Genomic DNA, 26126 nt, shown 5'->3' on the forward strand with positions numbered 1-26126 from the left:
TCAAAAACGACTATCATCATCATAGATAGCCGCCTCGCATCGTAGCAGCGTCTGTCACAACACTTCAATAGATTTGGCTGCTGCCTCGCCTCCCCTCGCTTATATTTTGGTCTAGTCTCTTCCATATAGATGTATATGCTATATTCACCATTCGTGTATCTATATGTATATATAACTATTTTATGGATATAAGCGGAGAGAGTCGGATGCCATATGCCCGGCACCGTATAGGTCGATCCTTATAGGGGGGAGAAGTCTAAAAGAGGGGATATCATATCAAAAGAGACAAGTTAATGCTGATGTAGAACTTTGGCTAGATGCGCAGGAGGAGTCTCTTTCTCTCGTCTGCGTCCCTATTCAACTATTATTTCTATAATACCACACGCGCAACAGCTGCCACAATAGTTGGCAGCCAAAGAATATACAACATCACCGCGTGAATGAAAACTTCTGTCATCACAGCACACCAAGTAAAATTGATTCTTATTACTATTATTTCCTTTTTGACATTTAGAAAAAAGAATTAAAAAAAGAGAAAAACATTCGGGAAAAATCTCAACACGCTTTTCGATAATTGTTTCATTGTGTGTGTGTGTTTTGTGTTTGTGTTCTGCATCCGGTATCCCTTTCACGGTGTATAGAAACCAAGTATATTTATATTTTTATGGCTTTTTTTTTCATTTACGATGATTTCGATATTTTCCAGTATGGTAGCAGCAGCAGCAGCATTTACCTTATATAGTGTGGCACACGGGCGATTTCAACGCGTCCCGCATACGTTGTTTTTATGGCATTTTCATTTCCTATTATATAGTATACATCGGCAGACTGCAAAGTGTTGACATCTTTGTGTTCTCTCGAATCGGACACCGATTTCCAACTCAATCAGGACAAATCAAGAACAAAACAGTTTAACGGGAAACAACTATCATTTCAAAATTTGCTTTGATGCGCTGCATCAATTTTTTCAGGCCAATTAATTAAATACAATCAAATATTCTATAAGAAAATCAATGAAAACTTTAGACGCGCAAGTTCCAGGACTATCACATCTATATATACGATAGGTGATGCAATGGCTGTCAAAGTCAAAAGCTGAAAGCGCGATGAGGTTTTATATAATTGACTTCTCGGCGTTTGATTATTCCATTTGCTTCATTCAAAGGAATCGCCCGGAAGGCCGGAACTGTAATGAAGATGAAACGAGTCAAAATTCGAGAAGAGAAGACCAGTTTGGCCGGCCGCTGTTGCCTTGCCTGCCCTGCCTGCCATACAGTCAGCCAGCAGCTGCCTTCAATAAATTGCGTTTCACATTTTTGGAATTTGGTTCTCTTTTTCGGATTGTTGTGCGCTGCGCATGCGCTCGGCCAAGCCACGGGAGACCACCCACGGCTTCTTCTCTCTCTCTCAAAGATGAGAGAATTCCAAGTCTTGATTTTGATTCTCTTTTTTCCTGTTTTTCTAGCGGCCCCATATACTTGTTATCAATGTGATGAAGTCAACGAGGCTGAAGAGATAATTTTTGGGTCCGGACGGGGACGACGGGAACAGGGAACGATAGAGAGGGGAACCATCCCTTCTTTTGGATTGGGCGGCCGTCGGACCAATGGCGAACCCAAAGGAGGAGGTAACCAGCTCCGTCAAGCACCGCCCATTTGTTTTTCTTTTGGGTTCCCCAGCGTTGAAGTTTCTCGCTCTCAAGTCTGGGGGGTTTTAAGCCCCCGCCAGCTACTTGAGCTGTCGTCAGTCGTCGACAACACTTGCTCCAAAGCACACATATCTCAATCAAGCGGGCGCACTAATTGGTTTGGAACTTGTCAAGTTTTTCTGGGGGGGATTGCAGTGCTGTCGCACAATTCGATCCTGCATTCTACTGTGTGCGAATTGACTCAAGCAGCAATAAGATGGCAGATGTCTCGCAACACAACCAACTTCTTCTCTCCGAGTGCTACAGAGGCTCCAGCCCGCGCAGTGCCTCCACTCCTGGTCCGGCGGCTCCCGACAGCCCGGCCAATTCGGCGTCCGGCCGCTTCTCGGCTTCACCGTCCGTGGCGGCCGCTCTTCTCTCGCCGTCCGGCCCCAATTGTTTCTCGTCCAACTACCACTACTCGCCGTACCACCACCACCATCACGCCATGAGCAGCCAGCACCATCCGGCAGCTCTGGGCCTCATGGGCTCCTTCCTCAGCGTTGGTTCCTATCCTTACGCGGCGCTGGCCGCTGCGGCCGCCGCTGCCGCCGCTGGAATGGCCGGCCACCACCTAGCCCCACCGCTGGCGCCTCCGCCTCTGCTGCATCCGCTCAACCGCATCCGGCAGCAATCGTCACCAACGTCCCAGTCTCCAGTCTCCAGAGTTCTGCCCTTTTCCGTTGAGAACATCCTGAAGCCGGAATTCGGTCGCAATCAGCCGTCCAGCCATGACTCGACTCCAGCAGAGACGGCCGACCAGCCGGAAAGCGTCGAGATGAAACCACTGGGCAGAGAGCCCATCAAGAGGACGGCCTCCAATGCCGGAATCACCAGCCCTTCGTCTTCGCTGGGCAACAAGCGCGTGAAATCGTCCCTTTCCGTCTCGCCAGCGCCTCAGATGAGCAAGAAAATCATCACGTCGCCCGTCTCCATCAAGGCTGACCCTGCTGATCTGTCGGGACGGACGAGCAGCTGCACCGATTCCTCGTCGTTTTCGTCCGGCGAAGGCAGCAGCCACGGCAAAGATGGCGAACAGTCGACCGGATCCACCGAACTGCCAACCGATCCTACCAAAATGACCGATCCAGCCAAATGGCCCGCTTGGATCTTCTGCACTCGCTACTCTGATCGACCGTCCTCTGGTAAGTCGCCATTGATTTGAATTTGTCTACTATTGTGTTCTTATTACATATAGCGATATGAAATAGTTTGGCATTTAGGCCTAGAATATTCCTGTTTAATTTAAATCTATAGCTGACAAGATTTGTTGGGAACCCATTTCAGAATTTCGCTAATTCATTTATAGCCCGGTGTATAGGAAATTTAGAAACTTGCGCTTAATGGCAGATTTTTATGCACTGTCTCAAATGAGACGTTGGTCAGGTTTTTTACTGTGAGAGATTTCATCCCATGAGGATTTTTTCCCATTTCTTTATGACTTGTATATCATTCTCGAGCCACAGGTATATTTTTCTATATTTACTGCCTGGCTGCTGCAGGCTGCTATGGTACCCATGGGCGACTTGGGCTCAGATCAGAACTGCTACATCACAAATTGTTTGCGCTTATTTATAATAGACATCGCTAGACGAATACTATTTCTATAAAACAATTTATTCGGCAAATTATTCGAGTTGCCTTGAGCGTGATCGATAATGAAATTAATTAACAGCTCGGGGAGGGGGGAAGTTGTTTATTGGAATTTTGTTTTTCATTTATAGTTTGGTTTTGGCCTCTGTCCAGTTATATTAGACGGTCAGACGTATTTCGTTTTCATTTAGTAACGACAATTGATGTATCTTGTTTTACGCGTGGTATATACACAGCAGTGTAAGGCAGCAGCGAAATTTAGTGTGTTCGAAGCTGATACTGCCCAGCACATACGGTAAATAAAATCACACAAAAAAAAGGAACAGCCGTCTCGTCCAGTGCCGTGTGTAACATAAAGGATATAGTTATAGTTATATACTGCTGTGTATTAGGAGAGGCGTGTGTGGGCAATTGTCGTGATTTACGGTTATTTCACATCGGGCGACAGTCATTGCGCCTATGGATCTGCTGTGGTGGTGGTGGAACACACACACAACAACAGCAGATACGCCAGAGACAGCAGACAAACAAGTCTTTCTGATCAAGTCCTCAACGTCTTTATATAGTACTCTCTATTTCAAAAAGGCGTCAGGGAACTCCTGCTATGCTCGAATCCTTTTTGTGTTTGGCTGGCTGGTGACCCCACACCAGTCCAGCATGCACTACTGGCCGTCCGGCGTATAAAGAGAGTAGACACATTTAAACGCAGTATTTTTTCAAAAAGGGAAAATAAAATAAAGCGGGGAAGGGTGGCTGAGTCTGGGCGAGAGAAAAGGAAAGAAAGGACGAACAAGAGGTCATTGCTGTTTCACTGGTTTCTAGGTTGGTCTGGTCGCCAGTGATAAGGACTCTTAATATGTGAACGCATGGGCGAGCACACGTCGCACGACGGCAACGCGACCGACCCACAGTTACCACTGCCCTATACATGGAAGTGTGTGCGGTGCCATATCTGAACCACCAACGAAATGTATAGCAACTAAATAGACGTATTTATTTATTATGATTTTTATTATTTTCAAAATACGCGCCTTCAGACGAAATGTCCGGGGCTTTTGACTTTGAGCTAGACAGCGAAAATACAAGCAAAATTCGCCAAGCAAGCAATAAAAGTGTGATCATATCGATAAGCGGGGGGGGGAGAAGTTGTAGACGAAAACAATAGCTGACACACGTATAAACAATTCGCTTGCGTAATTTTTGGTTTGAATCGCCCAACTCTTAAAGAAAAGAAAAAGAACCAGCGGATCCGAAATCAACTCAATTTGACAAGCTTACACGGAAATGCCAAAAATGTGAGTTTATTAGACAATACACAAAAGGATGCATGACACGAATGTCCCTTTCTGTTGTTGTTGGTCGGCTCTCTCTCGTCTCTCTACCGTGCGAACTCAATTGGCGTTGACCTTTTTTTTTTCTTCCTTCCTTTTTTTCAAACGCTGATGGTTATCTCTCATATGTCTGTTGAAGCTGGCGCGTTGGCCATGTTCAAAAGGAGGGAGAAAAAACGGGACAGCCGAGGCCATAAAAAGTGTGCTGAAGAGAAGGAGAGAGAGAAGAAGGAGAGATAGAGAGTGAAGGGGAAAGAAAAGAAGAGAGCTTATCAGTGACCATTTCAGTGATTGAATAAGAGAGACACAACACACTGAGCTCGGAAAAAAAGAGACGTGAAGAAGATATAACTTTTAGGCTTTTATTTCTCTCTCTCTCTCTAGCTGCTTCGTTGTATGTATATTTATTTACATTTTTGTGCGCGCGCGTGTGTTTGTATGTGTGTGTGTGTTGTGTGTGCGTCAAGTTAAAGGGAGTCGACGCGCTTTGAGACGAAGAGAGAGAGAGAAAAAAAGGCATCCAAAGATAGCGACCACCCGGGCGAGACCTGCGACTCGCCATGGAGGTTCAACTGGCTAGAAGATTGCTTCATCCTTTTTTCTTTTCAAATTCTATTTCTCTTTTTTCTTCTTATTTCTTATTTCTTATTTCTTCCTTTTTGAATTTTACAATCCCCTTATTATTTCTCTTATAGCCAAGAGAATGTCCTTGTTATATAACCGTCTCCCACATATTTCCGCCAGCGAAATATCACGCGCCTGAAAATATTTCGATTTCGTAATTCCACCCAAACGTGAGTAATAATGAATTAGTTGACGAAATACTTTTTATTTCGTAAAAAAGCTGTTTAGCGGAAGAGCCGAACCCACGAGAAACAATTCACTCGGGAAAAGAGCGAGGAGGAAGCGAACTCAACTAGTCGCCTCGAGCTCTCACTTTGATGGATTAAGTATATGTGTAGTTATAGAAGCTCGCCGAGGAACGAGAATAACACGGTCTACACGAAAGATATGTACAGGCAGTACAGGGGGTGGAGGGGGGATCAAGTACGTGCATAAGAGAAAGAAAGAAAAGAAAACCAAAAGAGCGTGTACCATCAAACTAGACAGTGATTAAGGTTATTTGTACATGACAGCCAAGGAGGGTTTGCGTGCAACCTGCGTGTGGTTTGCCAGAGCTCTATAGACGGGCGTGCGTTATATATAATACAGCCGTCTTTATTATACATCAACCACCATTTGAAATTTGGCAGGACAGTCCCATAACAGTTCTGTATTACTATATTCGATTGAAATTATGATTTGCTTATTTGGGTTTTGAAGCGGAAAGAAAATTAATTTGGTTGACGCAATAACAAGATTATTATTAGGTCGAACTCGACCGTATTGAATCGAATGAGATTTCAATCGTGAAATTGTTTAACTAAAAAAAAAAAACATTCAGTTTCGACTTTCGATGTATAGGTACAAGCATCAGTGTTTGGGTGGTCTGTATTGTACGTACGTATGTAGATATAACCTTGCCATAGTTTACCCTAGGCTGCGTCGATTATACCCAGCAGCCACAGACAATCTGAATCTTTTGAAATATCTGTTGCTTCTGCTGCATTTATGAACCCAATGGACAATGGCATCCATCTTCATCCTCTGTGTGCCTTTTTTTCCTTCTTCTATCTGAGGGTCCTGTTGCTCAAACAATTGTAAACCGTGCGCGTAACTTCCACTGAGAGGCTAGATGAAGCAATCATATCATGACTCCCTTCAAAGACAGCGATAATGGCCCACTGTCATCCGCCTCTATAATTTTCTTATCTGGGCATTTCGACTCAATCTTCCACGTTATTATTCTCTCTGAACCAGGCAGGCACGCTGGTATATAAGCCGGCAGTCATTTTCGAAAAGGAAGAAATAAAAGAATAGATACTCAATTTTGGCTTCCCTTTCTCTCCGTGAAGGCAAATAGGAAACACACCGAGCATTTTTATTTTGACCCCCGAGGACTCAACAGCGCATTTGTTTTTAGCGCTATTTTATCCAAATTACATTCGACTAATTCCGTCACACTGATACAAGATGATATAAAATTCATCTGCCATTTATTTCTATAGAAATAGCTCGATCAATATCTTACCATCTGCCATTCCACGAAGTGTGAGTGTATCGCGTGACTCCGAGCTTGAAAAGTCAACATTTAGTCGGAATTAGAATTAGTAAGCGAAAGAATTTCCAGAAATCGACTGCCTGGAATGAGATCCTATTTCGAATGAAACTTAAGAAGATGGAGGGAGGGTGATTGACAGCTATATGGCACACAACCAATATTTAGTCTAGGCTTCTTAATATCAAATCCATCTTGTAAATCAATAACAAACTCCAAAGTCGTATCATACCCCGCAAGAATAAGAACCTGTGCATTCTTCGCATAGTTCTGTAGCCTTTTTTTTTTAAATGTTTTTGCAATCCGATCTCTTTCGGTTGGTTCGATTTCCTTCAGATCAATCACAAACCTCTGAGGTTTGGGTTGCGCAAGGTTAGGGAGAGCTACAAGTGTGGGCGAATCACAAGACGATGTTTGGCTTATACGGTACCAACGGGTGGTCTTAATCGATTATTCAAATTTGATCGATAGGTACAATAACGCTCTGGGCTATTTTACCACTTATAAGTGTAACTATAGTATTTACGATAAGCTGAAAAATCAGACCCTAAATTAGAAGAGATTATTAATTATATTCTTTTTTGATTTTTGATTATTTCTCCAGGTCCGCGATTGCGACGCACCAAAAAAGACCGGAACGCCGAGGAGAAGCGCCCGCGGACGGCTTTCACGTCGGAGCAATTAGCCCGTCTCAAAAACGAGTTCACGGAGAATCGTTACCTGAACGAGAAGCGACGCCAAGAGCTGGCCAACGAATTGCAATTGCACGAGAACCAGATCAAGATCTGGTTCCAGAACAAGCGGGCCAAAATCAAGAAAACCACCGGCCAGAAGAATCCCCTGGCGCTCCAGCTCATGGCTCAGGGTCTCTACAATCACTCGACTGTCCCAGTCGGCGAGGAGGAGGAAGACGAAGCGTTCTACGCCTCCCATCAGCAGCACCAGCAACAGCAGAGGGAACAGCACAGTGAATAAATAAGCAGCAGCCAGCAGCCTATGCAAGTATAAATATGCACGCTCGTGCTGTGCTCGTGGGTCATTCTTCAATCAAAACAAACGTCTACACGATTCACTCGTTCAATTCGCCAAAGAAGATTTCAGCCAATTTGTTATTTGAATGGCTCGACTCTCTCTCATCACCTTCTTAGACTCTTCTACGCTACTTCGATTGCGGTTCCATACAGAGCAGTTGATTTCGCTCGAGGTTCCCGAAGAATAAGCCCCCCTGACTTTTCAAAGCAGTATTTAAATGTTTGTTTGTTTGTTTTTTGGTTTAGCTGTCGTGCCATAATGGTTCAGTTTTTCAGTTGACATCTGCTGACTGTAGACGAAATAGTATATATACATACTAGACAACATAACAAAGCCCTATTATCTATGATCGCATATAATATGACATGCCCAGTTGAAATTCACTCTCTTTTCATTCAATTATACGTTGCAAACATTACTTTATAATATCAAATCTCATCTATTGATTCCTATCGTGTTTCGAGCAACTGTGGATTTTTGAAAGGTCGCAATATTATTATCGTGTCGCGTTGTATTCCTCTGTAATCATTATTATTTGTTTCCATTGTGTTACATTTCATACTTACCACATGCAGTGCTGTATATCTGTGAATAAAATCTTCATTACTCGCTACACATAGATTTGTTTGGTTTTGATTGAATTTTATAAACTGTTTAGCAGCAGCAGCAGAGAGACAACTAAAATTAAATCGAGAAGTTCGACGGCCTGGTGACCACCCACTCTTATACCGTAGAAAATGCGACAATTAAATGTCGATTAAAAAATTAAAAATAAAACATAAAAATGATAGTGTGGCGAATTAAAATTTAATTTCAAGTGTGAGATATAGCCGAATGTGAACCTATCCGGCGTTGCCGTGCTCTATACTCTCCCACAGATCCCGTATCCGCTAGTATTCGATGGAATAGAAAATACTATATAGGTTTCAGCCAAAGAATCAGAGGCATTACTGTATAGCTATACAGAGGACAAAAGAATCCGCTTCGGTTCTGTACATCTCTCTACCTATGGACTTTGTTTGACTGGAATGTCGTAGAGACGTTCAGAAAAGCGGGTGGGCGATTAACGCGCTTTTTCTAGTCGCGTAGGTCGCCGCCGTAGCTAATCGATTAGGATCAAGTATCGGTCGTGTTGCTTTAGGACTTTAGGGTCCCTCTTGAAAAAAAAAAGAAAAATAAAAATAAATTCTTGACTCTGCAAACCTGCAGCAGGGTAGACAAGAAAGAGGTGGAGACCGGGGAGGGCGAGAATGGTTTTGACATGGGGGTTTTTCGTTGAGGCGTCCAAGCGTAGCTGACATGTTTGCCCCAAAACATATCTGTCACAGGGACATACAATGGCCAGGCTGCTGGCTAGCTAGCTCTAAATGGCCAGGTTTTTTCTCTATACAAGATCTATACACAGAGAAAAGAGATGTGTCCAAACAAATTTGGCATGTGACCTCTTGTCACAGACTCACAGGCCCAATTGAATTTCACCCTTTCAAATCAAACAGCTCGTACAAGTTCTCTTGCATCAAGAATTATGCGACTTGTGCGATCGGCCATGATATGCAAATCCCATCCATCAGTCCAGGTACCATATTTATTCTTAATTAAGATAATTGAATAATTAGAATTTTCGCTCGACATTTATTTTACCGGATTTATTGTTCCGCCAGGAGAAATTAAAAAGACGTTCATAATTCAAAGCGCATGTGGTCAAAATCGTTTCGTATTGGTTTCGTATACCCCTCGCAGCAACCAGGGTGGTCATATCATCCAGCAGCATCAACGGCCCTATAGAGTCTTGACGTATAGCGTCCAAGCGGTCAAAGTGATGTGTTGATTTATGATGGCCTGTAAGAATACGCAGTCGCACAGAAGATAGAAAAAAAAACCATGGGAAGTTTGAAAAAATAAAAATGTTTTTCAACCCATAAAGTGTGCGCATATATATAGTCCCTTCGGCTACAATGAGGCAGCGGTGCTGGTAGTGTGCCCAAATTGTTCCCGAGACATTCCACTATGGTTCAGCAGCGCAGAGCCTTGGCTGGCCGAAAATTTGTCTGGTGCACTTTTATTGGGCCTGCCCAGCAAACACACCAGCAAGGGGAGAATTCACACACAAATTGCCTTTCATAAATCGCTTATTGCATTCCAGAGTCCAGCCCTCATTCTTTCTTTTTTTGGTACCTCGTGTACTATATACTTTTGGGAAGAGTTTATCTCTCAAGGTTTATCTTCGTCCATCATTAACCATTTAACCCTGAGTCCAAAGAAACGTGCCCTTAAACAGCAGACCCCCTCGAATTTCTATGGCTGCTAATAATCGGTTGACCAACAATTGCGATCTCTGCATTACTTTATATCTGTATACATTTATTGAACGTTTAATGCAGCAATTAAAATCGTATCATTAAATTGAAATGTTATATCCCTCGGCAATGGGGTGCGGTTTCTTATTACTATAGCTAATTAATTGATCAAAATAGAATTTTTTAAATTTGTGTCATGTCCTTGATTATTTAGCATATGTTGTATAAACGTCTTTGGGTTTGCAGCATTTAAAAAATTACCTCGAACGAATACAACGACTGTTGCGCTGAATAAAGAATATTATTACACAGGAATAATTGGGGCTTGATTGTATTCACTTCCAATTAGTATCTTCTATATTTGCAAAACCCATTTACTCCCATGATAAACACTCTGAAAATTGCCTCTCTCTATACATATTTGTCTCCTCCATCAAACGGGGAAAAACAACAAGGTAGGAGTTTCTCAAAGTTGATTTCTGGTGTTCTCAGGAATTGTCCAAGTATTTTCCCATCAAATGCTGAAGCAGCAGGTCCGCGATGGAGGTCTAAACTGGGGGATTCTACCCTTTTATTCTTCATGCTTTAAAGAAGAAGAAGAAGAAAAAAAAGGACTAGTCCGACTAGACAAATATCAGGGAGGACACCGTGCAGTGCCTACAGTTTTGAAATAGAAAGGAAAGAAAAGAAGGGTGTCAAATAAAAGGGAGATGGGAGGGGGAGGGTGGGCTCCGTCTCAGTGTGAGTCGCGGGCAACCCATAGCCCAGATGACAAGAAAGTGGTGAAACTTCCAAGGTGGTCCTCACGGTCGGCTGACTCTCACGCTTACCACAGGCCTCCATCTCTCTACCGACCACCGAAACCACCAACTCTCCTCCTACCTTCTCTCCGTACTGTCACCCAAGTGTCTCCCTCTCAGCCCCTCTTCCCACTCCTACCGCAACCCCCAGCACCTCTCTTCTTAGACTTCATGAAGAAAAGGAGTACTAAAAATAATACAAAATAAAAATACCGGCTCCTTTTTCCATTCTTTTCTTGTTTTGCTCAGTCTACTTCAACTTTTTGTTTCTTTCTCGATTTAAAAGTCTCACCTGTATAGCCTTGATACGTTACGTGGAAGAATCCCAGCAGTTCGCGACACTATTTTTAATTCCGATTTTTTTTTCCACGGAGGAACATCTTCGGGAAATTAGACGCTCAAAAGAAACAGTTTTTCCGGTCCTAGTCGAATCCATAATTTCCTATTTTTTATGTGTGTGGCTATGTAGAGATGCGATGAACCGATAAAGCAAAAGACCAGCCAAAAACATTATTAGTTTATACGCGCAGTTTTACGGGGGTCTCGAAGAATCCGTGAGCACAGCAATCAAAGAGGCTTACATATTTTTTTTATTTTTAAACAAACAACAAATTCACATATCCAGCAGATCCTTTCAAATCATTTAGTGTTGCATTACAGATTTTTTTGTTCTCTCTCCACCCTGCGATCGGCCCGGTGTTTCATCGAGCGCATTAAATATCCAAAAGAGTATAGGTATCTCTATATCCCTCCCATGGCCATCATCGCTGGATGGTTGCCTCCATCCCAATTCGATACTCAATCGACCAAGTTGAGAAAAAAAGAAAAACTCGTCAAAATTCCTCCTGAAATTGCTGCGCCTTTTGGGTTTTGTGTTGCTGTTTATACTTTTGACATAACATAAGTAGAGAGGAATGCATTTTTTAAAAAATGGCGCTTTGAGCTTCGGCGGTAGTGGATCTGATCTGTTTTGACGTGACGCACTCCATCGTCTCCGTCACCCTGTCGTTGTTTCTCGCCTCTCTCTCTTTGATTTTTATTTTAAATTTTAAATTTTCCTATTTGTACACGAGCAGCGCGCACCCGGGCGAGCGCCCTCTGTGCGCCGCTCGGCCCGGCACTCGGCCCGCAGGTCTGGCTGACTGCTGCTGCCCCGCTCTCCGCATTCCAGCGGATCAGAGCGCGAGCCGCTGTCACATCGTATTCTCGCGATGTGTGCGGCCCCCCCTCACTTGACGGAATAGAACAACATGAGGGCATGATCTATCAACTCTTGCGCGAGATATCTGTGTACACATCCCGGTTTCCACTCGGATTCACTCCCTTATTTCATTCATGAATTCATTCCAGACATGAGAGATTAGTTCAGAATGCAGCATCACCTTTTCGATCTGTGTGATAAGGGAATTCAAATTGCCTTGTTTATTTGTTGAGATTTTGAACACTTTTGTCACTTTCAATTTTGAAAACAACAATCATTCTCGGAGATTTTGAAAAAGTCGTAATATTTTGGCTCAGACATTTCTCTTCAATCATTCGAGTACTTTTAAAATTTTGGGTAGCAACCATTCTATTTTGTTAGACGATGGATGTAATTCGTTAAATGATTCGACGAACTCTGCGATGTGTGCTGTCTGTTGCTGTAGATACATTTCCAACAGTGATGGCGGAAGCAAAGCAATTCCTGACACGAAATGATCCGGAATCACTTCCCTTCTCTCTCCCCCCCACCTCATATGCCGCCTGCTATTCATAGAAAATCTTCTGCTGGGTGCTAATGAGCTTTGACAGGAAGAAGGAGGGCGTGGGGGGACCCTCCTGTGAGAGATGTTGGCATACCTCCATCACGTCTGGCGCTCAAAGTATTACCTTACTATACACCACTAGCCAAGTCATCCTTAAACAAAGTCGCTTGCTTTTCGGTCTATTATTTTCCAACCAATTTAGTCGCCAGAGTCTCTCTCTAGATATATTCTTTTCGTCCTTGCCGTGTCCTGCGAATATTTCCCTGGAATGTGTCGGTTCGCCACGCATCATCAGCCGTCTTAACTTTTTTCAGAAAAAAAGATATTCCGTGTTATTCAGGCAACATTTTAACCATCACTTCTGGCAATTATTACTTCAAAAGCTTTATCTTTGAAGCTCTCAAAATGGTTGACGCAATTAAAGCTATTGCTGCATCCTGATTTGAATCCTGGCCTTTCTAAATATAGGAGCAGTGAACACAAACATCTCAAATCTCGTTGGATGAGAGAGACACATGAGGCGTCGCTGCGCTATACTACCCACGAAGAAGAAGAAGCATCTAATTAACGAACGGTCTCGTGTGACACGTAGAGACACAGCAGACACAGCAGCGCATAGATATGTGATTGTAGTGAAAACGTGTAGGGCAACACAAAACCGATCCGTCTCAGCGGCTGCTAACGTAGCGATCAGTGCCAGGGCGCACGGAGCGACGAGTATATCTCGGATTCGGGAAGAAAATGTAAAAGGGAAAAAAGCGGCGGCTCATTTTCGGAGGGTTGCCAGCAGAATGATCGGTGTCTCATTATTCATTCCTAACAGTACGACATGTTACCCTACAAATTGAAGAACATTGGTGAAATACAAACAGACACAAAGACGCAAAGCTAGAGGAAACGTTAATTGGCTTTTGTTGAATGAAATATTTAAAGCTGTTTCAGTTTACTGAAACACGACCGGAATTTAGACACGAATTCGAACTGCTGTAGCACCCATCAATTACACAAATAGAATCAAGAAGCAAGAGGAATTTGGAACAGGATAATTATCGCAGGCGTCCTTATTCCGTGAACAGCAATTTCAATTTACTAAATGCGCAAAGAAGTTAAATTAGAAAATGACAAAATGATGGGGAGATCAACGACACTCCCTCCTTATAGTCATAATGACTTGTCTAATGATTAACGACGGCTCCCTAGTCGCCTGTATAGCTACTTAGAGAAAAAGAGACACGTTAAACGTTCAGATGTCCTCAAAGATATTTGCAGCCGCGCGCGGTATGCGTGAAAAAATGCCGGCGCTTTTCCACTGTGGAGATCTCCGGAGAAGAGTGGCATTTAACACTGAGAGTGTGTGACAGATGTCAGGGACTCGCAAGGGTATTATGGCTGGGCTTCATTCCGATCTTAGCTCATGCCAGGCTGGTCCCCAGCACATCACACCCTTTTAGGTTATTTTCTCTTTCTATTTAGGCTCTACCCGAAAGCGCATAACAAGGAGGACCTCCGGCGTTGCGACAGAGCATCCGCATATCACGTTAATTACGACCACATATTTACCAACACACATGTGTAAGTGATACATCATTTGGTTTTCAGTTTTTATTGCGGTTCTTCTATAGTGAAATCAAAATATACACATAATTTACACAAACACATAAACGTGCCACGACAAATTAAAAAGAAAAATACAAAAACAACCAAAACAGAAACATATAAGTTGTTGCATGTGCTAATGATTATTGATGACCGTCATCAGTCGTTTCTTTTACAGCCAGCAACATTCTTTCGCTCGTTTACGGCGAGAGGTGAGATGGCCTCCAGCGTTTTGTAGATATTGAATTATCGATCAAACATCTCAATGGCATGGTAGATAATAATCATCTTGACTTGCGTGACTTTTTTTATTTTAATTTTTTTTTTCAAACAAGTGTCAAAACGCGCAGTGGCTCACTTTTAATTCAAATGATTATTCTTGTTGCATCATCTCGTCGTCGTCGTCTTCGTCTTCGTCCATCGCCATTGTCGAGTGATTGTAGAGGCCCTGAGCCATGAGCTGGAGCGCCAGCGGGTTCTTTTGTCCGGAGGCCTTTTTGATTTTGGCCCTTTTATTTTGGAACCAAATTTTGATTTGATTCTCGTGCAGTTGCAGCTCGCGCGCCAGATCTTGGCGGCGCTTCTCCGTCAAGTAGCGGTTCTCCGTGAACTCGCTTTTTAACCGGGCCAATTGCTCCGAGGTGAAGGCCGTCCGTGGGCGTTTTTCCTCAGCCTTGCGGTCCTTCTTTGTCCGTATCCGACGTGCCCTAGGACCTATTTCATAGCAGAAATTTATTCGACCAATTCTTCATCGCAGTCGCACCGTGACCAATTGGGGACGATATATTTTATACACGCGGAAAGGGGGGAAATTGAAAAGGATTCCGTGTTATATGAGCATGTCACTCCGCCATATATATTAGCTTCACTGCTTCAGTTTGGCAGCTAGTTATTGCTGGAAAACTTCTTTTTTTTTTCTTTTCCTTTTTAGATTTTTCCCAACCATCATTGTAGCGTCTAAAAGCGTTAACATTCTTGTGAAAACTCCACTAATTCTATCACTTTATTGACGAGGGATCCATAATACCCTTTTAATTGATATCTTATCTTTTATTGTTTAATAATACGTTTATTTAATATACGTATGTTATCCTGAAGAGATAAGGATAAACGAATGCCAAAAAAGTTCTTCTAAAAAATAATCGATTGATTTTAGCAGGTAATTTCAGCTCCTAATAAATGGTAATCTGTAATGACTTTGAAAATAGCCTCGTGTTGATGGCCATGTCTGATTTGATCATCAGATTACACGATTTGTTTTTTTTTTCTTTTATCATAATAGAGTTATAATCAGTTTCGCAATGGTAGTGTTCCGCTGTCTAATGCTGGTTCACGCGACAAGGCGACAGCGGGAAAACTCGACGGGAGATCATTTTGAATCCAAATCGTTAGATCCTTTTTCTCGTGCGCTTACTCGTGAGCATGTGCTGCTTCTGCGCCCGAGATGCTGATTTATACTCGATCTAGTTTGGTGGAACGGAAGGACTCAATTTCTGTTAGTGTGGCGTATTATACAGCTTTATTGGATCTCTAGGCGAAATGATAAACTCAGGGCTAATGAATTCGTTGGAGAATGTAATGGGACTTTGATATCGAATCCCCCGCTGTTAGCGTCCTTCTGGTTGTTTAATCTCTCCCGTATGTGTAATGACCCAATCTCTCTCTCTCTAATTACAGAGCCATTTCCTCTTCGCCTGTAATAACTTTATCACGACTGCCTTAACGAACTCGAATTACTTTTTTTCATATCCCGTTGCCCAAGCGTTCTCGTTCTCAAGGCCACACACGCACAAACAAAGTCATATATGTGCTGGCCATTAAAACTGCTGTGTACCTTTTTTATCTAGATAAGCTTTTGTTTTTCTTATAGGCCTGAATATCCGATAGCAACAAGCCCGACATTATGGGCCGGTTTGCAACTTCCAATAAGAATTTAGAACAGCCTATAAACAGTTACCGAAAGCAAATTGGATTGCTGATATTCCCTTTGCTAAAATCTAGTTCTAAAATAAGTTTTGAATGCAAATTGATTTGTCTAAATTATATGCCCCCCCCCCCCACCCTTCCGTCGGCCGTATGAGCGTACGTTGAAACATATTACACTCTTATTTTCTGTACAAACTATATAACCGCTGGTAAAATGCCCCCGTGGCACTAATTGATGACGCTGCAAAATTGGGAAAGATTCAAAAACTCAAATGGATTCCTCGAAGTGTAAAAGGAAAAATCTGCTTTGTAGCTATTAGACGAATAACCGGAGAGAGAGAGAGGAAATGGCTAAATTGAACCTGGTCTTGTTCTATGTGCACAGAGCCGAATAACTAAATATGGAGAAGAAGTGGTGGAAGACCACCCAACTGGTGCACAGCAGTGACGGTGGTGCACAATCAAATAAGTCGAAGAGAAAAAGAAGAAAAAAAAGAATGGTATCTAGGAAAAGCAAAGGAAAAAGAAGAAGAAGAAGAGGGGAACAGCTATACAACTTCACAATTACAGGTGACAGCGTCGTGGGCGCCGTGGCCGCCACGCGGGGCCCAACGCCACGGGGAACATGACAAAGTGACGTTACCGCACCACTGGGGGCCGGCTCGACCGCTTATTTTTTTTTTTTTTTTTTTTTCCTTTTTCATGTAAACTGAATTATTCCCCGAATAAATACTAAAAGGAAAAACTATTGGGAATTCCCAGGAAAATTTCGTTTAGCATTCTTCCACACCAAATAATATAAAGTTGCGCAGTCGAATGTTTTTAGATGTTTTCCGATTTTTGTTTCTCCTTTTTCTTCCAATTCAGATGTCGCCGTCGGGAAAAATTAATATCTCTACTGTTTTGTTTTTTTTACCTGCAAGGTTTGGGCTCTTTGGGTTTTGAGGATCTTAATTATGAGGAATCGGATGAACTGAAAATCACTTACTTCTTCCTGAAATCGAGAGAAAAAAAGACAAGATGTTAGTTTTTCATTCACATACATTTCAGACGTAACATATGGGCAATATAAGTTAAGAATATCGGCGCTCTTTGTAACACTATCCGGGAGATTATCTACTATTTTGAACATGATTGGGCATTTTAAGGTTTACATATTCTAGCCATTGTCAAACCGAATACATTTTTCCCGAATCAGTAAAATAATTCTGAGCGTTTTTTTGACAATGTGAAAAGATTGACGTTCAAATGAAAAAGTCATGCCGCTTTCCCGGTATTTTGTTTGTTTTTTATTTTTATTTTTTCCCTTATTATTTGTTTTGTGTGAAAGAAAAATCTTTCACCTACCCCCTGCGATGGACGCGGGCATAGAGTACACGTATCAACTGTAAAGGAGGCAAGATGGATGTCTCGACAACGGTTCACTTGCTGATGTGATCTCAAAAGGAGAGTAGAGAGTGTCGGGAAACAAGGAACTTGTATAAATTCTTTTTGGTTCCTTCTCTGCTGCCAGCTTCATTTCTTGCTATTTGACATCTTTCCTCTGTTGGACGCCAAGCTATTCATCAAGCGGTACCAGCATTCTCAAAACTATTTTTATACATCTCTATTTATGTGTATGAGGTTGGTCTCGCTACATGTGACTATCGTCGTGCCGAATTTATTTGATTTCATCCAGAATTCTCCAGCGCTCGTAATTTTATTACGCAATTCAAATATCCATGAACGCAACGAAAAAAAGCTTGCCACATGACTATGTATCAGCAAAGATAATAAGAAAAACTTACTCGTAATTTTTTATTAAAATTAAAGTAAATTACAGTGTACGGCGAGGCTAATTCTGCGAACATTGCCTTGTGAATTTTCACGCTAAAAGTAATAATCAGGAAAATGGAATGATTAGAAATGCGGCGCGGGATTTTTGAGTAACAGCAGAAAGAAAGCAAATTGTAATTGAATAACTGCCTGAAGGTTATTTGAATCTATTGTATATAACCTAGGGCAGTTTTGGTAGTGTTTGAATAGTGTTTGTATTCAATTGTCAGTTTAATTCCCAGTCCCACGAAGTGTGGCCCGATAGCTGTTGCGTTATTTGCAGCCAACAAAGGAGGACCTACCGCATCGGTGTCACCACAAGAGTGTACAGTGGCCGTTTGCCATACAACAGCGTGACAGTGCCGTCTAAATAGTAAATGGCATGCAAATGAAACTATAGTGTATATATATATACCGGCCGACGGCTTGGCTGGCTGGGCTATAGGCTACATGCAGCAGCTGAGCAGATATAGGAAACTCCAGCACAGACACAAAAATACGTGCTCCGTCGAGCGTGAATTACATCTAAACAACTAGCTCTTTGTGTCAACGTGAGAGCAGTTGGGTGAAGAGTGGGAGGTCCCGACAAATAGTATAGCCACGGTAATCACTCACCGAATAAAAGTGGGAGAGTCAAAAGAATTAAATTTGTGAAGCAAATCATCTGATGGTCTCATTAAGAGCCTACGCACGCGCACAGTGGTCCCTGTGTATATTAATCTCTAATAAAACGACCAAAGTTCTTACTACTTTTTATTCAACACATAGAAAATGGTCAATAATAGGAACTTCAAGCTGAGAGCTTTTGTCCTGGACTCTGTAATAGTCTACCGTGCACAAAAGGCCCACCACCAAGGTAGCCCCAGTAAACTTCATGCCTCCATGCACATTAATTCATCAAGGGTTGGGGGGGGGGGCAATTTGAGCCTCGTTTTTATTCCGGCCTTATCACGATATTGTGTTGTCTTAGCATCAGGTTTGGTCAAACGGTTTCCGGTTCTCATTCAGAATTTCGGAGCCATTTCGAATGAAGTCACTCAACCTTGGACTTGAGCAACTGAAAAGCTGAAATTTGTGGTGAAATGTTGATTTTAAAACACGAGGAAAATCTACACAGAAAAAGGACCACCAGTCAAGAAAGCTGTCGGAATTTGACTGTAATTACTGTAAAATAATCAAGAACATGTTGTTCCCTAATTGAAAATTTTTTGTGTACAAAATTTATAGGGAAAAGACTATTTATTAAAAACATGTTTTATTTAATTTTTTTTTATCCCATTAACCTTCACGGTCCCAAATAAAGAGAAAGGTGAATTGAAAGTTTGATCATTTCTAATTTTTGTAAAGGAAAAATTGAACAGGTTAGTTGAAAATTGTTTGCCGTGCCAAATGAGATAATCGACCAAATAGTTTATGGGTATTTCAATCACAGTCATGACGTGGCGTATTTTCGTTATATAGCAAACTTATTTTTAAAAGAAATTTTCCCCGAATATATTTTTATTAAATAATTATTTTTGTGTGAACCATTTTCAGTTATGGTATTTGTCAACGGTTATTCCGAATTTGGCGTGTTTTAAAAGAAAACACTTTGTGGCGTTGTTGAATGATGCGAAGCTGGTGGTCTATTGGCGCAATCGAGATATGGAGCCCTGTTGCATAATTGTTGTTGCATTTGCCTTGCCAATCAACTGATGTATAAATACATTTTTTTGGTTTTCCGTTCGTTTGGAAATGCGTGGAGCGTGTTGAGTATTTAATTGGATAAGCGACACGGGAGTTCGGGCTAGTCTCTCTACACAGCGAGCTGAGCTTTAGCAGAATGCCAGCACCGACAAGTCTTTGTCGGTTTATTTTCTATAAGGCCCCACACTTCCCAATTTTTGGCCACCCTCTTTCCGTTCGTCATAGTCTACATAGCACGTTCCTCTCTCCGGGCTACACGTCTCTCTAATGCCCCATAATAAACGCTTTGTCATCTCTGAGAGAAGTCGCTTCATGAATTGTAAAACCGGTAACACCTGGGACCAGATCATCATTACTAAATGGACGCTTGTGAGCATGATTTTTTTTTTCTCCAACTTTTTATCACTTAACAGCTTTTATGATTCCCTCCCCCACACACATACCACCACACGTGACTATCATTAATTAATTCTGTATTGCTTGTCTTTTTCAATTGTCTAGCTGCAGCTATTTAGAATGATCTTCGATTTTTTTCAAACCTCACAAATCCGATTCAATAATCCGTGGGCTCGCAAATGCTTTAGTAACGCATCAGGCATTTATCATCCTTGCTTGTTACAATTACTAGACATATTTCAAAGCTAGATCTGTTATTACGTTTGCGCTTGGGTGGCGCTATTAAGTTGTAACGCGAGAGAGAAATGACAGATGATTGGGGAAAAAAGGACCACCAAGATACCAAGTCCACCTCCAGCCTCCACATATTCCTCGTAATTGTTATGTGACACTTGACTATCTCATCATTTCAACAAAAGACAGGATGAATCGTTGTACAGTACAACAACAAGTGACATACATATAGGCTACACTATAAAACATCAGACGTCGTTGTATAACGAGCACAGCCATTCCCGGTCGACATCAACGAAATTCAAAAGTCGCGCCATCGTAATATCCCATACAAATACGCGCTGCAATAATAAAGACATTCAACTTAACCTTTTTTCTTGTATGCGTAACATAATAGTTTGCCTTTGAAAAAAAAAAAAAGTCATTGGATGGGCCGTCCTTTTTTTAAACTTTTCCCAGTTTTCTAGACACTTGTAGTGGCACAATATTTTGAAGAAATTCGTAAGAAAGCCCGCGACAGCAGCTGCGAGCAATAATTCAAGTCTTTCATCAAAATATACGTTACGTGTTACCTTGTCCAGGTTCGTCCATTGAAATTGAATGAAAATCTTTGAGGCCAAAAAGGCGCTGGCGCCCGAGAAAAATGGAAAGGAGAGAGAAAAAGTTTGACGTGGACAAAGTGAGGCAACACGAGTTGAATGAATGAGAGCCCTTTTTTTAAAAAAGAAAAAAAAGGTCGATCTTAACACGCTATATATATATATTCCCTAGCCCAGAGCAGACCTATATTCTGAAGGATAGTGTTCTTACTTCATGTATATAGACATGTGACACAACTATATATACGCTATACATCCAAACATGTTGCACCAGCGCATGTCGTGGGGCTATACGTTCACATGTAACCGAACCCGAGCTGTTCCCCCCTCATCTCTTTGAGCCTTTGAGGGTGCTGGTAGATTTAATCATGTTGTCATATTTTGTGGAAGAACTTTGGGCCTGGAACAATGGGACACACTGCCACCAACTTTCCCTGGAGAGGCAAGCAAGGCTATGCGTCATTATTTGAGTCATGTCGCGCATGTCGAGTCTCTCACCTCTCAAGGCGTACAAATAGAAATAGTGCCACGCTTCGGCTGTGAGCCAGAAAAAATAATTATACCTGACACCGTACCCGCTTGTAAGCGATTCTTATCATATCCATCAGATGAGCGATCATTAGAAAAATGAGATAACCCTATTGTCGCATTGAAATTCGCTGATCAACGACCCGAAACATCTAGGCCTATATAGTTTCCAAGCACGTAATCAAACTGATCAAGTCTTAAAATTTATATTCAATCAAAATAACAGAATGCCAAAAAATAACGGAGGCTAATAAAGAAAGCGGAGTTTCAAGATAGAAGTCAAAAAGGATTAAATTAAGCCGATAGGGGCATGCGCGATTTCGAGCGATGATGTCGACTATAAAATGCAGAAAGAACTGTCCAAAACTTTTGATTGTTCATGATTCCATCTCGACGGTATTCTTTCTAAATGATTGCAACCATCAAAGTGATGTAACCGCCTTTTAGGGTGCTGGAGAGCGGATCCGCCGGATCGCAACATATTTCATAAAACCACTTTTCAAATAAGTTACCTCTTGTCATTTATAACAAGGAATACTGCGCGCATGCTTATTTCTTTTGATTACTTCACCGGGATTTCACTTTAAAAATAATAAGTTCCATCTAAAATTCTAATACATCCCCCATTTTTTTTTAAGTTAAAAAAAAGGTGGACAACTTAACCGTATTTTATTACTTATGTATAATAAAACTATAGTCAAAACGATCGAATAAATCGTTTACCGGAAGACGGGCGGTCGGAATAGCGTGTGCAGTAAACCCAAGCCGGCCAGAGAGTTTCCTTGTCGCCGCCGCTGCCCCCCGACGATGTTTGCTGTTGATTGGCACTTCCCGCGCTCGATCCGCCACCGGAAACAAGTTCGTTGTTGCCGACGGAACAAATCGATCCGCCAACCTGATGATATATACGTTCCAAAAAAATGGCAAACCGATTAGATTTGACACGAACAAATAAAAAATACCATTTTAATCGAATATTCCAAACTATCTACAATCTAAATTATACACAGCTACTATTCTACTTGCCACTTTTCACTTGTCATGGCCTATAAAGGCTATACGACGAAGAAATTGAATTGATCAATTCGTAGAGACGGATTCAAACACAGCAGGATTGTGTACTGCATGCATAATCGTGCTTAGATTTGCGTTACACCAAAGGGCGATGCAAATGATAACCATTATTACATAAGAAGTGCGATCAAATCAAAAAAGGATAGCGCGGACTTACGGAAACAGATCGGACAGGACTAGCAGAAGAGTTATCGTCGGTGCTGTTCGAATGAAGTGACGGGCTCTCTTGAGAAGCTGACTGTTTCTCAGCCGCCGTGAGATTTCCGGCCGTGAGTCGGTGGACGGGATCCGGCGGCGAGGCGGAATTGCGAACACTCAGATCGATAGCTTTGCTTCCGGCCGGTTGGTGGTGGTGCACCTTGTTCACTTGCTGAGTTTTGACCTTGGCGCTGGCGGCGATGGTTGCCGACGTCAAAGCGCTCAGAGGATGAGACGTCGATCTTCCGGTGAGCGCACCACCACCGCCAGACGGCGTTGGCTGATGAGGCCAGCTCTTGCCGCTAACATTTCCACCGAGATATTTGTCCGTGCAGTTTTCGACTAGATTGAGGGTAGTCGGAAGGTGATGATGATGCTGCTGCTGGGCTTGGTGAGCCAGCAGCATCGTGTTGAGTGGGTGCGGATGCGTGATGGCTTGGGCCACAGAAGCGTGATGGGCCGCGGCCAGTTGCTGTTGGTGGTAGTCGATGGATGAGCCGGCTGCGGCCGTGGCAGCCAGAATCATTTGGCGGGCGGCAGCCAGAAATGGCAACTGATGAAAGGCTCCCAAGAAACTGCCGGTGGTAGTGGCACTGGCCGAGGAACTCATCTGCTGCTGCTGCTGAATCAGCTGGTGATGGTGCGTGTGAAAGGCCACCGCGGCTGCCGACTCGACCGGATTCATCCGATTTCCGAATTCCGGATTGAGGATATTGTCAATGGAGAATTTGATGATGTTGGTAGCCGACGCCACCGAGTCTTTGTCGTCCTCGGAAATCCCATTGAGGTCGCGGTGCTCGTCTTTGAGACTTTCCGGCGATGGGAATTCGTCACCCGATTGCTGATCCGGTGGCGGAGGCGTAGTTCCGCCGACACTTAACTCTTCGTCTGACACCAGGTTATCCGATTGATGATCACTGATTGCATTGCCACCGCTCTTATAGTGCCTCAAACTATGATGGCGAATCACTGGGCTTTCATCGGCCATGATGTCCTTTCTTACGATTTGCAATTCACGTTCAAACTTGGGTACGTTAAATCAAAACGGGAGATAAAATAAAATAAAACATGCAAACTCGATAACTATACTAGGTTTGTAGCAGCTACAACAACCGAGATGGCCACTGGGAAGCGGAAGAATGAACACTGAATAATGACGTATCGGCGGTCGTGGCGTCCATCAGAACCGTTAACAGCTAGTTACGAATCTGTTTGGATCATGGCAAGAGACTGCCGATCGGATGAACCAACCGCTTACCAAGGGCCAGGTTTCACCAAAGAATAGACGAGAGGGTGGGACTTGAGGTAATGGTTAGACTTGATGGGTGGGGACAAACCGGAGGGCGGAGACTCGTGCACCAACGATAGTCCCGCCCGCTGGCGCCCTCCAGTTCTGGGCACCCCCCCCGAACGTTAAGCGGCTCCACCTCCTCGAAATCTCCCGAGTTCCTATCGGGTGGTGGGGCCCAACTTTGACGACGATCGGAGAGTTGAACGCAAAGAGAGAATCGCTCGTGAATGGAGTTATATTCTCCTTTTCATCGGAACAGTTGCAGTTTTTTTTTCCTTTTGCCCAATCTCAACGCACTAGACTTTATCTTGACCATAACCATCACCGGGACTTCTGATTAGTTCCAGACAATTCACTTCATTCAAGGAATTTTCTTTTTGGATGCACCATAGGCAGGCAGTTTTTTTTTTTATATTTTTTAAAAAGACGCGCGTTGTCACTTTCACAAGCTTTTATGTTGAGACAGTCTATTTCATAGCAGCCCAAGTACTAATATTGTGAGAAAAAGATTTTTTTTCAACGTCATCTAACGAAGCGTCTCACGTTTCTTCTTTTTTTCAGCTGTTATTAGCCGTTACTGTTTCAATAGCTCAGGATAAAGTCACTTGGTATTATGTGCTATATAATTTTAGTTATGACAATAGTGCCGGCATTGTGTATTTCACCGAATCGCACCACGTATGTAGAATTTTTAAATATTTATACCACTGGGTGCGTACCACACACAAAACGTGAGACTCTTTTTTGTTTAGACTGTGCCATCGAATTCTGTGGAATTTTTTACTTTGACTTGTTTTCGTGATTTCTTTCAGGTTGCCAAAAATAAAAAGTTGCGTGTTGCGTTAGTAAATTTGCGCATAAAAAAGTGAATGACACACTTATAGGCTAGATACTTGAGTGCAAGTCGTTTGGCAATTATTCACGACGACATAAAAGGCGGCGCAGAGGTCATTTGATTTTTCCGTCGGGAAAAGTAAAAAAATAAAAATAATAGAAGAAGGAATATCACATACTCGCCCGACATGATTCTGTTACATGGGCGGCCTATCGTATATATATTGGTATTGTATGTGCAGAGTGCGCCGCTAAACAGTCATCAGATAAAAAAGGATCTATTAGACCAAGCTGCTGCTGTGAGCCATCTGCTTTCCAACTGACTTTCCATTTGTACAATTCGTCGCTTCTTCTCACTGTAGATGCTGTAATATATCCTTGTCTATAAGCTACAACATGATGGAGCGTCGGAGCCTAATAATGTAAGATGGATAAGATGGACAAGTCCGAACCCTAATCACACTGGATTATTCTTCCAGGATAGGACAGGGTGGCGCAGGGTGTGTTGTATCTATCACACTAGAGATTAAATTGGGGTGCCTTTCGCCACGCACACCTGCATCAAACGGAACTTATTCGGCGCAGTTTCCTTCTAGCTCACCCCTCTGCCGCCTTTTTTTTCGTTTGTCTCGGTTCTATGTGAAACCAATTCCTTTCATCTCTCCAAGTTGTCAATTAACTAGCGTTTGTTACTTAAATTAACAATTTAGATTATGCAAATCGAGTTGTGCTTTTTATTTTACAAAATGTTGTATGTGCCCTATAAAATGATAATGATCGTGTAAGTGCTGAATGTATCGTTCATCATGCTTTGGGTATAATCTCATTAAAACTTTTTTTCTTGTTGCTTAACCGGTTTTTTTTTAGTATTTATCAGATTATTCGACCAAAAAATAAGAAGAAAAAAAAGAGTGAAGCTCAGATTCAGAATGCTTTAAAAAAAACTTGTCTTACGACAGCACTTGAATCGAAGTTTGCCATGTTGATTCGACTTTTACTTCTTTTACTATAATATCCCATGACGTGCTGCAAACACCTTAGTGAGTCAGGCTCTTGTACTGTATTCATGCAGATAGGAGCTGAGCTCTTATGCATGCAAGGAGGAAATGGGACAACTTTGTGTCTTTTGGAATAACTACAGCGACTCCATCGATCCAGTTTCCGTGGTTGTCAGTTCGAATTACACAGAGGCGAATGTTACGTATCAAACTGGCGGCCCTGGCGCTGTGTGTTGTGTTGGCGTACACGCCGTGTAATCGTGTACTTAATGATCTCTGCACACTTTAAGGTGCGTGACTGAGAGCCG

The 26126-nt window shown here is 42.5% G+C and overlaps 2 protein-coding genes across 2 annotated transcripts; one reads left to right on the top strand and one right to left on the bottom strand.

Annotated features, from left to right (window-relative positions):
• The first annotated feature begins 1706 nt into the window (after window positions 1-1706).
• On the top strand, window positions 1707-8414 carry LOC124195447 (homeobox protein engrailed-2-A-like). The gene is made up of 2 exons (XM_046589896.1): window positions 1707-2832; window positions 7374-8414. Exons 1-2 carry the CDS (start codon window positions 1905-1907, stop codon window positions 7742-7744), a joined length of 1299 nt encoding a protein of 432 aa, XP_046445852.1. The 5' UTR covers window positions 1707-1904; the 3' UTR covers window positions 7745-8414.
• Window positions 8415-14216: 5802 nt separating this feature from the next.
• LOC124195375 (homeobox protein engrailed-1-like) lies at window positions 14217-23952 on the bottom strand. The gene is made up of 4 exons (XM_046589782.1): window positions 22655-23952; window positions 22147-22318; window positions 17154-17159; window positions 14217-14953 (listed from the first exon to the last, which is right to left on the bottom strand). The coding sequence occupies exons 1-4, from the start codon at window positions 23681-23683 to the stop codon at window positions 14613-14615; spliced, it is 1548 nt and encodes a 515-aa protein (XP_046445738.1). The 5' UTR covers window positions 23684-23952; the 3' UTR covers window positions 14217-14612.
• Window positions 23953-26126: the final 2174 nt, after the last annotated feature.

This window comes from Daphnia pulex, chromosome 1 (genome assembly GCF_021134715.1).
Source record: "Daphnia pulex isolate KAP4 chromosome 1, ASM2113471v1".
Taxonomy (NCBI): Eukaryota; Metazoa; Arthropoda; class Branchiopoda; order Diplostraca; family Daphniidae; genus Daphnia; species Daphnia pulex.